General features: G+C 38.1%; 1 protein-coding gene across 1 annotated transcript in view; it reads left to right on the top strand.

The window, feature by feature from the left end:
* MGAT5 (alpha-1,6-mannosylglycoprotein 6-beta-N-acetylglucosaminyltransferase) overlaps positions 1-12976 on the top strand; it is a 101318-nt gene that overhangs the window by 68407 nt on the left and 19935 nt on the right. Inside the window, exons 11-12 of the mRNA XM_057366538.1 lie at positions 394-527; positions 10669-10818. Of these exons, the coding sequence (XP_057222521.1) occupies positions 394-527; positions 10669-10818 (284 nt within the window). The remainder of the gene's footprint in view (positions 1-393; positions 528-10668; positions 10819-12976) is intronic.

Raw genomic sequence — 12976 nt, forward strand, 5'->3', positions numbered from 1 at the left:
AGGGGGTTTTCAAACTGTTGGTATTGCATCTGTGAGATTTGTCAAGCTGGATTTCTTCTGTTTCTTTTATCTCTAACAGTAAAATAAAGCTCAGCAGCACACAGACAAAAAAAAAATCATTACCGTTGGATTCAGTCCAGCTACAGAGTTTTTATTATCAGGAAAATAAGCCAGAAAATAGCTGCTTACTTGAGTAGGCATATGGAGCAGGATTTAAAATTAATAAAAACTATTTTGGATAATAAAGCAAGCAAATGTGTCTTTCAGTATKAATAAGAAGGAGGTGATCTGTTGCATAGTATGTTCCTCATAACTTCTTTTCTGACAACATTGCCTCTAATGTAACATTAACTGKTGCTTTCAAAGGTGCTGAATCTGCTGTGTTTCTTACAGCTCACACTCCAGATAACAGCTTCCTTGGATTTGTGGTAGAGCAGCATCTGAATTCCAGTGACATTAAACACATCAATGACATCAAAAGGCAGAATCAATCCCTCGTTTATGGCAAAGTAGATAATTTCTGGAAGGTGAGTTTTTTATACTCATATGCTTGAGCAAATTTATGTTGATCGATATAATAAAACATTATTCTAAATTTAAAAATATCCCATCTGTCTAAACCCATTAAGTTCTTTTTCTGGAAATAAACATGTTTGAATAATTAAATTGAACATTTTTAAGTCTTTCTGTTAGGGAGATGTCTGTGTAGATTGATATGGATTCTTTGCTATTTCTGTACACCTTTCTGACAGAATAAAAGATACTGTTTTAATGTCACAATAATTTTGGAAAATGCAGAAGGCTGGTAAACATGATGGAAAATTGAAGGTGTGAACTTTCATCAGTCATAAGCAAACCTGTCTTTCAATTACTTCTGTTCTTATATCTACAGCCAAAAATGTGCTGCGTTTTGAGATGGAAATTCTGTTCACTGAAGGCTCTAGAAGTGTGCAATCTCATTTTATCTCCCTGTAATAATATCACAGCTTTGTTTCTTTAATATTGCCATTATTGTTTTCTCTCATCTGCAGATGAGAGCAGCAGAATAACAACACCAAGGTTTGGTGATACTTTCACTAAGTTAAAGTATTTGTTATTAAGTCTTAGTGGTCTCTTGGTTTTTCACCCCCTGTCCTTTTCTGTGGCTCCTTCTTCCAGGCTGRCACACCTGGGAATGTGTCTCTCATGCAGTTTTCAAAGAGATTATTTCCTAGTAACTGCATTTCTGCCAGGTTACCTCCAGCTCTGTGTGTCCAAATGCTCTGCATGCCCATATCCTCTGTGTGCCTTCCCTCCTGCCTAAAAAGACCTTATTTTTAAGCCTCTTGTCAACTGAAAAAAGGACTTACCAGTGCCATTCATAGGACCAAATAATATAACAGTGCAAGAGCACCTGGGTCTCACATTTTCATTCCTTTTCTCTTTATTGGCATGASAATATTRGTCTTSCACAGTTTTTTGAACCACAGAAGCMACATTCATTTTGATGACTCAGATTATACAGAATAAATTCTTTAGAGATGATAGCYACAAGTAAATGGTCCATCTGTGAGACAAAACAAAACTAAAGCTTAATAGAAGCAGTAGAATGTTGGCAGTGGTAGCAGAACAGGTAGAGCTGAATGCTTCTAGGCTGCTGTGCTGTGAAAAAATGTGCAGTAAAAGATGTGAATTTTATTCTGTTTGGCTTATGCTATAGAATGATTTAGTGTGCCCCTGTCTGCAGAGTGCTGGAGCAGAGCTGGGATMCTTTCTTTRAGTCTTYYTGAGCTTAGGCTCTTGTGCTTTTGCTTGTGACTTTACTTGTACTTTGACTTATGACCRATCTCATTATCAGTCTCTCAGGAGYAGCTGCATGCAGCAATCACCCAAACTKCCTGACCTGGCTTGCAGTGCACATCAGCAGAAGGATTTGCTGAGTACTAGTTGGATTTAAGGAACAAGACAGCTCCTTTGTGACAGGGTTTTTTTTTTTTCACTGACATATAGATCTTTCTCAGTTTATCCAGTCTGCATGGATTCAGTAATTATATCAATTCAAAAATTGATTGTTTATGTGCCCAGAGGGGAGRTTTGTGATTGGTCTCAAGTTCTATATGACCCACAGGATTTTCRTGGAGTGATTGAGACAAAAACATGGCTTTTTGGAAAAGAACATCCAGTCTTGATTTTTAMATAGCACACAATGGAAAGCCCACTGTTTCCTCTGGTGAAGTCCTCCAATAATTGCCTTCTCCCTTAAGACTTTGCATGATTTCTGGTACAGATTTCCCTATGGTAGTTTCCAGTCTAAGTAGCAGTTATGGATTTTCTCTACCAGACTGATGCTGTTCTGTTCTGTTTCCCTGTAGGAGTATATAAGTTGAGGTCACAGTCATCCATGGTTATCTCCTGAAAAGCCTGTATAYGCTGACCCCTGAGAGCTTTGTGCTTTCTAATCCTTAAGTGTTCTCACATGTCTCTCAATTTTCTCAAGATTATTCACATTCCTCCTGAAATGTGAATATTAGCAAAGGCCACGTGGGCCATTCCAGCCCCAAATCCAGAAGGAAATACTGTGTGCATTGTTGGACAGGTCCCCTTCTCACTATCAGGAATTCTCATCCAAGACCTCTCTATCATTTTTTAAAGGGCTGCTTTTCAAGTCACTGCTGTGTTTCTATCAGTATTGCCTGTCTTGTTTTTCCCTAGATGTTTGATTTGGTATCTGGCCACATTAAAATGTGTACTGTGTGCTGGTAACATCAAGCACATTAAAACTGTAACTGGCAGATTGTAACTGCAGTCATGCCCATATGCACTCCTATGTAAAGTGCAAATCGACTTTGAATCAGTTACAGTGTGGGATTTCTTATCTGGAGTGATAAAATCCAATTCCTGTGATCAAGAGAAAGCCTGAACTAATCTTGTGTCTGTGTAATTTGCTTATTTCACGTTTCTTTCATTTTCCCTGTTCARTGCTCTTTTCATCTGCCACCACGGCTTGTACGGAACCAGATTAATCTATTTACCCTGCTCCTGTTCTTTCTACTGAACAYGGCCAATTAATGAGAAGTGTAATCTGCACAGAGTACACGTGTCACTGCTGGGGCTGATCACTCATTAGAGGAGCACAGCATGGAGGGGAGAGCATCCCAGTCCCCAGGCTGTGGTGCTTTTGGGGAGCAGCAGCTGCCAATCAATTGTTCAATTTTAACCAAGCAGGCTGAAGTGGGATTGAAGCATGCACAGGTCCTCTTCTCCCTGGGATTATATAAACCACTATGGGTTTATACAGCCATGGAAATGGGTCTTTTCTTTGCCTGAACCCAGAGACATCCATCCCATATTTCAGTGGCCAATTCTGGGTGCACCTCTTGAGGTCAGGAGGGATGTGCTGCACAGGGGGTCAGATAAATCTGTTTTATTTCCCTCTGATAACTAAATCTGTCCTAGGTGTGTTGAGGATTGCAAACAGGAGGCTCTAAAGAATTTTGCCAGTTTCTAAAGGTTATCTTTAGAGGGAAGCTATGAGGAGCAACATTTGCCAAGTTTTGGAGAAGTTTGTGTTGTARTAAAAGGTTTGGGGTTTTGTGTGGGATTTTTGGCAGTGCTGAGGASTAAAGAGAGTCCTGTCTATGCCAAAGTGGGGCGAGGGGTAAGGAATTAATAAAATGCGTATGAAACCCATAATGTTTGCCATTATCAAAATTTGCTTTAATTACAGAACATTTCAATTAAGAGAATGTTTGAAGCCTTTCATGTTGCCTTAGCTCCTGTTTCTAAGTMTTTTCTTTGTTCTTTCTGCAACTTACTGTCATACTATTCCACTAATTTGACCTTTAATCCTAGAAAGAAGAAAGAGTCAAGATTAATTTTGCAGTATTTCCTATTTTTTTTTTTTGTAAGGGGCTGTGAGAGAAGTCAGAAGGTTGCTTGTATCAGAAAATAGGCATCAGTGCCTAACRTAAGTTTATGATGACTGCTTTAGTATTTTATTATAGTCTGTTGAAGCTGTCTTGAAAATATTTGTATATTTAGAGGCAAAATAATGTGTGAGTTTCTTACTAATGCCACTTGACAAGCTGGGCATTCTTGTTAAATATTTACTGCCTGCCTGGCAGCTTTTGAAGARCTGCAGATTGGAAATGGTTACCTTTGGTTGTTCTCAATGGGAAAGCACATCACYGAGGCTGTTCACTCTAATGTCTTCCCCTTACAGCTCCAGGGGACGTGTAATGAAATGTAATTTCCCCATCACATGCCCTCTTGCRTGAAGTGGGAGGAAAGTCCCTCCCTTCTGGTTGGTTTTTGTACTTTGTGTTTTGCGTTGTACTGTGAATGAGTACTTCATTTCAACTTTTAAGCTAAAAGAAAAATAAATAAGGAAAAATAAGGGACAAAAAGTTCCTTCTCACCTTTTCTCCCATGAGGTCAGTGCAGTCACAAACTTGTCTCTTGATAGTTCTGTTTTATGTTTTTCCAAATGGGCAGCAGCACAGGGGGGTTATGGGCTTATCAATCGATCAGAAGTTCCCCTAGAGCTGGCACCAGGCTCCAGGAGCACTGTCCTGCCTTATATCACATAACAAATTGAAAAGAGCCAGACACTTCAGKTCAGCATCGTTTCTAAATTCACCGTTTCCTTCTGAAAGCAGGATGGATCAGAAACAAGTCAATCAAAACAAKTGAGCAGTTGTAGGTGCAGTAAATAAACATGTATGCATATGTACACTTTTTAAAAGGCTTGTTCTTTAAGATTTATTATTAAAATTAGAATTTAATTTTTATAAAGAAAGAAAACTTCATTTGTCATAGATATTTGCCATTCAGACAGGTCAGTGATTATCTTCTCACTTTGCAGAGCTCTTCAGCTGCAAAATGAATTAGTGAGGTCTTACAGGACTGATTAAAATAATCATCMACAGTTATTTGGTTAGCACAAAACCAACATAACCTTTTCTTCCTGTGGTTCCATTTCCTGTTTTCATCTGTACCCCTTCACTTTTCTCCTTCAGCACTTAAAGTGCACAGGGATTGTTGGTTCTGGAATTTTCCATTCAAAGGACMGGAAATTGCTGCTTTGGTGTTCATTACATGACAAGGAAATGGACAGATCTTGGGAAAACCTTGGTGTTTAAAAAACCCCAAACCTTCATGGATGAAAAAGATGAGGATAGGGAACTGGAGAGGGTTTTTCAAGCTGTGACAGAAATCCTAAGTCTTCACTGAGACGTTTTATTCAGTCTTTGTGCAAAAATTATATATGTGCAAATGTGTGTTTTATTCAGAGGTACATGGTTCCTGAAAAAGAACCTTAAATGGACATTCAGGAAGAGAAGAGCATAGCAGTTATATAATATTTCCCTTGCAAATTCTCTCTTTTTCCAGCTTTTCTAATTCTGGATAATTCCTGAATCTGTTTCTCTGTTGATAAACTGTCTCTTCACACATTTTTGAGATCTCAGTAAGAGGTGATTTCAAAGTGTTTRTTTGTTCATGAACTTATGCAAACTTTATTTTTGCTTCTGCAACTTCCTSTGGCATGGAGTCCCTCAAATCTAAGACCTATTGCAGGAGAAATTGATAACTCTGGGGTTTTTCTGAACCTGTCACTATGAGTTTTGTTTGGATTTCTTTGTGTAGAAAATTATGAAAAGTCAGTCGCTATCTATGTTCTTTGTGCCAACTATAGGTTTGTAAACCCTCTCATATTCTGACAGTTTATCTTTTTCCAAAGAATTGTTAAAGAACTGAAGAATTGTTAAAGAATTTCTCACAGATTTCTGTGTACAACAGTAGAAATTGTCCTGTGTCTTAGATCCTTCTTACCCCTCTCAGAGCACTGTCCAATGTTTTCAGCTTCAGTGCCTGGGGAGAGAGAGAATGGTTTTTACACAATAATTCAATAATATTCTCTTTATTTCTAAATTTCTTTCCAAATAATTCCAATCATTTACTTGGTTGGTGGGTGGACTGACTGCTAATRAACAATGGACTGKTTTTTTTCACAGCCCATAATCCAAYGTTGTCATAATGSAAACTCTTCATTCTTGAGTGTTACTGGTTAGCTCAGGGCTTTTTTCCACATTTGAAGTGAGGACTGGTTTTCAACGTTCATGTCACTTTCAGTTATGTTACCAAGCAGGTTTTATTTCTGTGAGAAGAAGTTTCTGCAGCAGTGGGGGAAGATGTTGGGAAATTCTTCTGACTTCAGCACAAATTGTGTGATCCCCATATTTGTGGGAATGATGCTTATTTTGGTACCATACAGTGCTTGCTACAAATGCCAGATTATTGTGGCCTTGTGTTAACTCCCTGTGTCTGGGACTAACAAATCTTGTGCCAGCCAATGCCTCCTTGTTTCCTTGTGTTAGTGATTAATATGTGCTGGCTGATATCTTAGTTTTGAGAACAAGGATTGTGTGTCAGAGAAAAGAAGGATAAGGGAAGTACATTGTGACTCGACGACGTTTTTGAGATAGTCTCAAGGAGAAAAGATTAATTAAAAGATCCAGAACCATATCCAAACAAGTCCATGGCAATTGGGATGAATATGTATTAGTTTCAGGAATATAACCTGGTCTCTTAGGTTACTGAGCATGCATGCTTTGAGGAGAATTCCCCATGCATCCMSTGCTGCTAATAAAGTAATGTCAGCTTTCTAACCTAACTGCTGGGAGAGTTTATTTCCTGGTTTTGGTGRCAATTGAATTTATCAGTGGGTCTCTTTCCTAGTCACTCTGTCCCTTAGATTACTGAGGTGGCTTTTTCAAAAGCTTTAAAACCCTAGATGTTCAATATTACAATGTTTTTATGCAACATTTTGAAGTGAGTTTGAGTTTTGTTATTCAGAAAAATGAGAGCGTACTTTTGTCATTTTTCTGTTGAGAAATGACTGTTCAATCACAAGAGTGGTTCCAGTCTCTCTCCAAGAGGTTTAGTTCCTTTAAGAACTTGTAAGAATTTCTACAAACTGATTGGCTTCTTTAGAGAGCACTAATGGTTTGGATTTCCTTGGACAGGAAGAATTAACTATTGCTGTTTTGATGGGTTTATGTGGTTACATAGGTAACTCTTTATTTAAATTTCAGATAGCTTCTTCAGTGTAGAATTCATACTTGCTAGCCTGAATCCTCCCCACATGCATTTATAAATTCAAAGCAGTTTGATAGTTTCATATTTGAGTTCCAAGAGACTTAATCTACTCTTTGTGATTTACCTGTGTAAAACACTGCATGTATTTAACGCTCTTAATATTCCCCAGCTTTTGTGCACTCTTCTRGCTCCCTGGTAGGCAGGATTTTCATTATTCAGGGATGTCTTGAGAAGTCTTTGAGAGGGTGACAGTTCCTGAGCAGAGATTATGTTGGTGTCACAATCTCCATTGTCATACATTGCATGTACACTGCATTTCAGCTTCCTTTTGACTTGACACTTGGACAGATAAGCACCCAGATGAGAGGGATTGTAGACTTTACAGCATGCATTTAGGGTATGCACAAAGGTGTATCCCGGTGCTTACTGCTCTGAATTGCATTTGTCAAGCTTTATAAAAGCACTGCCTCCTGTATTTCTCAATGTAGGGAAGTGAGGCTGGATGTATGGGCTGTTTCATGTTTTACAGTCTGAACTTTCAACCCATAAAGCAGCTGAGGCCTCTCAATCAAGCTCTTCTGTAATGCAGTTCTGCATATGTGGTGCTTAACTTCATCCAGTGCTGAATTTTTGGTGTTCTGTGAGGGCACCCAAATGGTCCAAAATTGCAAAATTGGTAAACTGTTGGTAAAGCAGAGTTATTAATTACCACCAGCTACTACACTGAGTAAACTAAAAGCAGAATTTAGTTCTTGATGAATTGTGTTTCCACCTCATATTTTCATAGCTTTTATATTTAAATTTTTCACCCACCAAACTTAAAAATTCACCTCTTTGTACTGTGTCTTCTTGTCAACATTGTCCTAGGGAAAGACTTATCAAACAGTTGTCACTTGATTTGTGTGATAAGAAAGGCCTTATCCTGATGCTTTTAAAAGTAGGTGGAAATGATTGATGAACAGTAATAACAGTTCTGCAGTCAGTGATCAACAAAAAGTACTTTCCTGAATGGCATGTTTATTTTAGCTGCTGAAAAATTGTTTCAGAAAAGGTTTGTGTAGCTGTTACTCACTGCTACATTTCCATTTTGATTCTGAGGAGAAATCATTTGCCTTTTTTTAAATGTGATTATCTCCATCCTCTAAGTCTGGGTTTGCAGTGTGGACAGCAGGGTGAGCAGTGCAGTCTGGTACAAATTGCAGAGAATATTGGTTTTGCATGACTATCCTGCAGCTCATGATCTTGTCTCTCTGAATTCATCKTGGAGAAAGTAAACTTCAAGTGGCTTAAGATAAAAGAATAATTATATCTGCTCCCAAGTGAGCAAACTCAGGAAGCAGATAAATAGTGGAAAGAATGTTAATATTTTGTTTGCAAGTCACATTTCTTGCTTTATTTACATGCAGCCTTTCTATTTATAAATGCCTTTTTTGCACTCTCTCATTTTCCAGTTCACTGTTTTTAATGTTTAGAATTGGATTGTGTGTCCTGAGTATTTTTCTGAGGTGGCTTCTTACAAATATATACWTCTGTGATCCAAAATAACACTTGTCTGCAAGTGGAATGTGGAAATTCAGGATACTTAATTGCAAAAGGAGACAAATGTTAATGAGATTTAGATAAAGTATAAGGTGCTAATAGTATTTTTCATGGTACTTTATAGATGATTATGAAARCAGTTGTTTTTGACGAAAATAAAATAAGGAAATAAGGGAGTGAGATTTTGGTTGGATAAATTATCCATTTATTTGGATAATAAATGTTTTATCTGTGGTTTTAAGCTCAGRATTGGGAAAGAGGCCGGTTATATAAATAATATGCACAGTTAAGGCTGTGCATAGTTAATGTCATTTTAAAACAGCTAAATATTCTGTAACAGCTTTTTAAAATTGTCATTGCAATCCTGAAAGGAAGTGCCATTTTAGGTAGTCTTSGTTTTGCTCTTTCTAGCTGCTGGTTCCTCAGATTTTTCTTGAGTTAGAGTGCATTTGTGTACATTTAGGGTTTGTGTCATGATYCAGTCAGATCTGAGGAACGTGCCTTGGTGTTGTTATTCCAGGYGGATCGTGTCAGTAGTTCCTGTTGTTTGCTTGGCTTCTCTTCCACTCAGAGCCCTGAACACTCCGAGGTTCTGGGTGTGTTAAAAGCCAGGCAGGCAGGATTAAGGTATTCTCTGGAAACAAGACCTGGCTCCTCCTTTTATATTTCACCTGCTAATTTCCAAAGAAAAAGTCTAAATGGATTTTCTCTTGACAAAGTACATGAGTTTCTCACCAGTTTCTACTTATGGTTCTTTAGCAATTACATGAGAACATCTTTTACAGAGTAATTCAAATTTGAAGTTAAAAAAAAAAATTGAGGAAGTTTTTAGTTATTTTGAATAATTGGTGTTAGTTAATAACAACAGCAGGCACATTGAACAGCAAGGCATCTTTGTCTTTATCTGTAGGTGGTTTTATGTAATGTGTCGCCCAGACTGGGCTGGTGCAGCCTTGGCAGAGCTGCCAGGACCATTCAGGATGAGTTCAGCCCATCCTCTCCTGCACAGGTCACCAGCAGAGCAGGATGAAGGGGGAAGCTCTTACTCTGAACATTAAATACCCTGTGCAGCAATCAATTTAGCAAGGAGGCTCTAAGCAGCAGCACTCATCCACCCTGTTCCAATACCTGCTCCTCCAGCCCTGGAAAAGACAGGATTTTCACCAACCTGCTCGTCCTTTGAATAAACTTCAGTAAAATCATTGGCCARCTTTCACACAGGGCTGTGGAGGAACAGTGCACAGAATTTACATGACAAAAATAGTGAATGAAAGTAGAATCCGTAAAAACTCACTGGCTGCCAAGAAGTATAGCGACTTGTTGCCTGATTTTAGAGCTATTACTAAGCCTATGTGCAAATATTGAGGGAAAGTCTTCTGATCTGTGTTGCAGACTGCGTGTAAATACAGTCTCCAGCTAATTGCCTTTGGAATGCCAGTAGTCTTTAAAACTCAAAAAACATATGGCACTGAAAATGAAAGCAATTCTTGTGTGCAAACCAGGATGGTGTACTATTTTTTTCTTAATTTTTTTTTAAATGCAGCRTTAAAGCCATTAGTCAGCTCTGGGTCTTTTCCAAAATGTCTTTAAAACTTCAGGTAGGAAGAATATTTGTAGGTCACTCATGGAACTCAAACACTGGCTATTTAGATAAAGGTGTGTGTTCAGTTATTCACTTGGCAAGACTGCATCTTACTAAGGTGACATTCACCCTTTTTATCACAAAGAAGATAATTATTTTGCGACTTTGACAAAAACATTGGAAGTTTGATATTTCAAAATGAGTTTTTAGTATTTTTTGGCCGATTAGAAATTAGGAGGGCCTTGGTATTGATCTATTTATACCTCAACTATGAGTGAAAGTTTTCTAACAATCTAGTAAAAAAACAAACTAATAAAGTAATGAAAAATCAAATGTTATAGAAATCAAATAGGAAATTAATGAACTTTTTCTCTTCTTGGCTTTTGTGGTACAGGAGATAAAAACCAGCTCTGTTTAAATRTTGCTGCTTTAAATTTGTAACTGATAATATTTTCTCCTTGCCATTACAGGACAAGAAGGCTTATCTGGATGTCATCCACACCTACATGGAGGTCCATGGGACTGTTCATGGGACAAGCACCATGTACATTCCTGGCTATGTAAAGAACCACGGAATACTCAGCGGGCGGGATTTGCAGTTTCTTCTGAGAGAAACCAAAGTAAGTTTGTCAAGCAGGAGTGGTGGCAAAAAATAGCTCCAGATAGAGGGTGTCTGAAGTGCATGCATTTCACCTCCTATGAATAAGCTCCTAATTTAAAAGCACTGGAAAAAAATTACCATGTGCAAAGGAGCTTAAGTTGTGTTCCGTGTGCTGAGAATTCGTTTTCAGTCGTGTCCGTGTGTGGTGGATTGACAGCTCACATTAGAAAATTGGGATGACAACCTACAGTCACATTTAACAGGCAGCTTGAGAAACAGGGATAAATGCATTTTTCATTTTCTTGGATGTGATATTCAGCTCAAGGAGATTATCAGCTGAGGATGTGCTSTGTTTTACATCCCTGAGGTCAAAGTTAGGTAACATCCAAAAGCTGTGCAGCCGCATGCTCGCTCTGCCCTCCCAGTGACTTTAACCCAGAGCGACCCTGCTCTCTCAGGGAGGAAAGAAAAGCTGCTCTTCATTTGCCATTCATGTCCTTCCTCTGCTTCAGCTGTGCTCAGAGTGAGCAGAAGAGCGTGGGGTTTTGTGATGTGCTTTGCCTGTGGCTCCAGAGTCAAGGGAACTCGAGATAAGGGACAGGATATACACTGAAATAAACTTTTGTCCTCGTAGTTAGAAAGCTTTGTCGGTATTCTGTGCCCTTCCCATTATCTTTGTGGCATTTGCAGCATTAAAACACTTCAGTAGATTACATTTAAATAGGATGTTTAACTTCAAGTTGGTGAAAGAAGGGGGTTGTATATTTAAAATGARTAAAATCTGTGGAAGTGCACCACTGTTGATAGCTTTTGCTGTGCACTTGCACAGAAAAATCTCTCTAAAAAAACAGAAAAGAAAAAAGCAAGCACCTCTTAGGCTTCCCACACGACTGCAGGAATCTCCTTTTTTAAGTGCTTGGGAAAATGGTGGTAATTTGACATCTCTGTGTGACAGCTGCTGGTAAATTACAAGTTTTTAAAGGCAACCACTGTGTATGTACTTGATGCATTGCAGATACACATAATGTTGCATATTAAAAAGTCAACATTTGCTTTCGTCAKAGATAATCTGAGATTACACAGCTTTTGCCTGTGTGGAGTATGAAATCCCTGTGTTAATCATAATGTGGGAAGAATATTGACCTTGTAATAACCCAGGCMTGAACAGTGTCTGCCTCCTAAAAAAACGTGTTCTATTCACTGAAATAGTAAAATAAACAAATGGACTTCCTGTAGAATTACTGAAGTTCTTACACAAATACCAGTTTGTAAAAATAGTTATGTTTGACCAAATCTTCCTCTAAATAATTTTCAGCCATCTTGCATGTATCATATTAAAAAGCTTGCTTTTCAGTATTAACCAGATATCTCATCTAGTTGTTACTGGTTTTATTTGCTGTGCTCTGAGATGCAATGTAAAGGCACATTCAATTTGGGATAAATTCAAGTTGATACCTACATATTATGCAATTTAGTTATATGGATTTTGTGACACAGGAAGTAGCAGATAGTTTCACTCAGATTTTGAGTAGTGATTGCAGTGTCAGATAGAACAGACTGTTGGGATCGTGAAGTGCACCTGAGAGAGCAAGTTGTTTATTTTTCAGGGAAAGTATCTTATGAAAAGCATGGATCTGTGCTGTACTGTCAGGGTCCTAAAGCATTTTAGATCTTAATGATTTTTATACTATTATTGTTATGCATTGGTTATGGTTGGGGTTTCTTTCATAATGCTGGGGAAATTCTTTTCAGAATTTGCTGCATTTCTTAGTAGATGGCTTGGGGAAAATCATCAATGTGTTTCAGAACCCTGTGACAGAAAGTCAGGGTTTTAAAAATTACCTCAGTAAGCAGTATTTTCATATGGCTTTTCTGAACGTTTGTTAACAGGTTTGCAAATGACAAAAGCTGTTTTCCTTTTAAGGAAATTATTTATTTAGGATACAGCCAAGCTAACAAAACTTTGCCCTGGTGATAAGCCGTTAATATTCCATCTGCTTCTCCTAATACTTATTATTGTCAGGGAAATGAGAGTGCCATGTAGTTCTAATTTTGCCACAAAATGAAATTAAATATGGCTTATTGCATCATGAATTTTGCTTATTATCCCTGTCTAATGCGGTTTCAATACATCTAATTGAACAGAAAAAGTAAAACAGCAGCATCCTGCGATTGGA

This window comes from Malurus melanocephalus, unplaced genomic scaffold, assembly GCF_030028575.1.
Source record: "Malurus melanocephalus ecotype Western Australia unplaced genomic scaffold, MMel_1.1 scaffold_67, whole genome shotgun sequence".
Lineage (NCBI taxonomy): Eukaryota > Metazoa > Chordata > Aves > Passeriformes > Maluridae > Malurus > Malurus melanocephalus.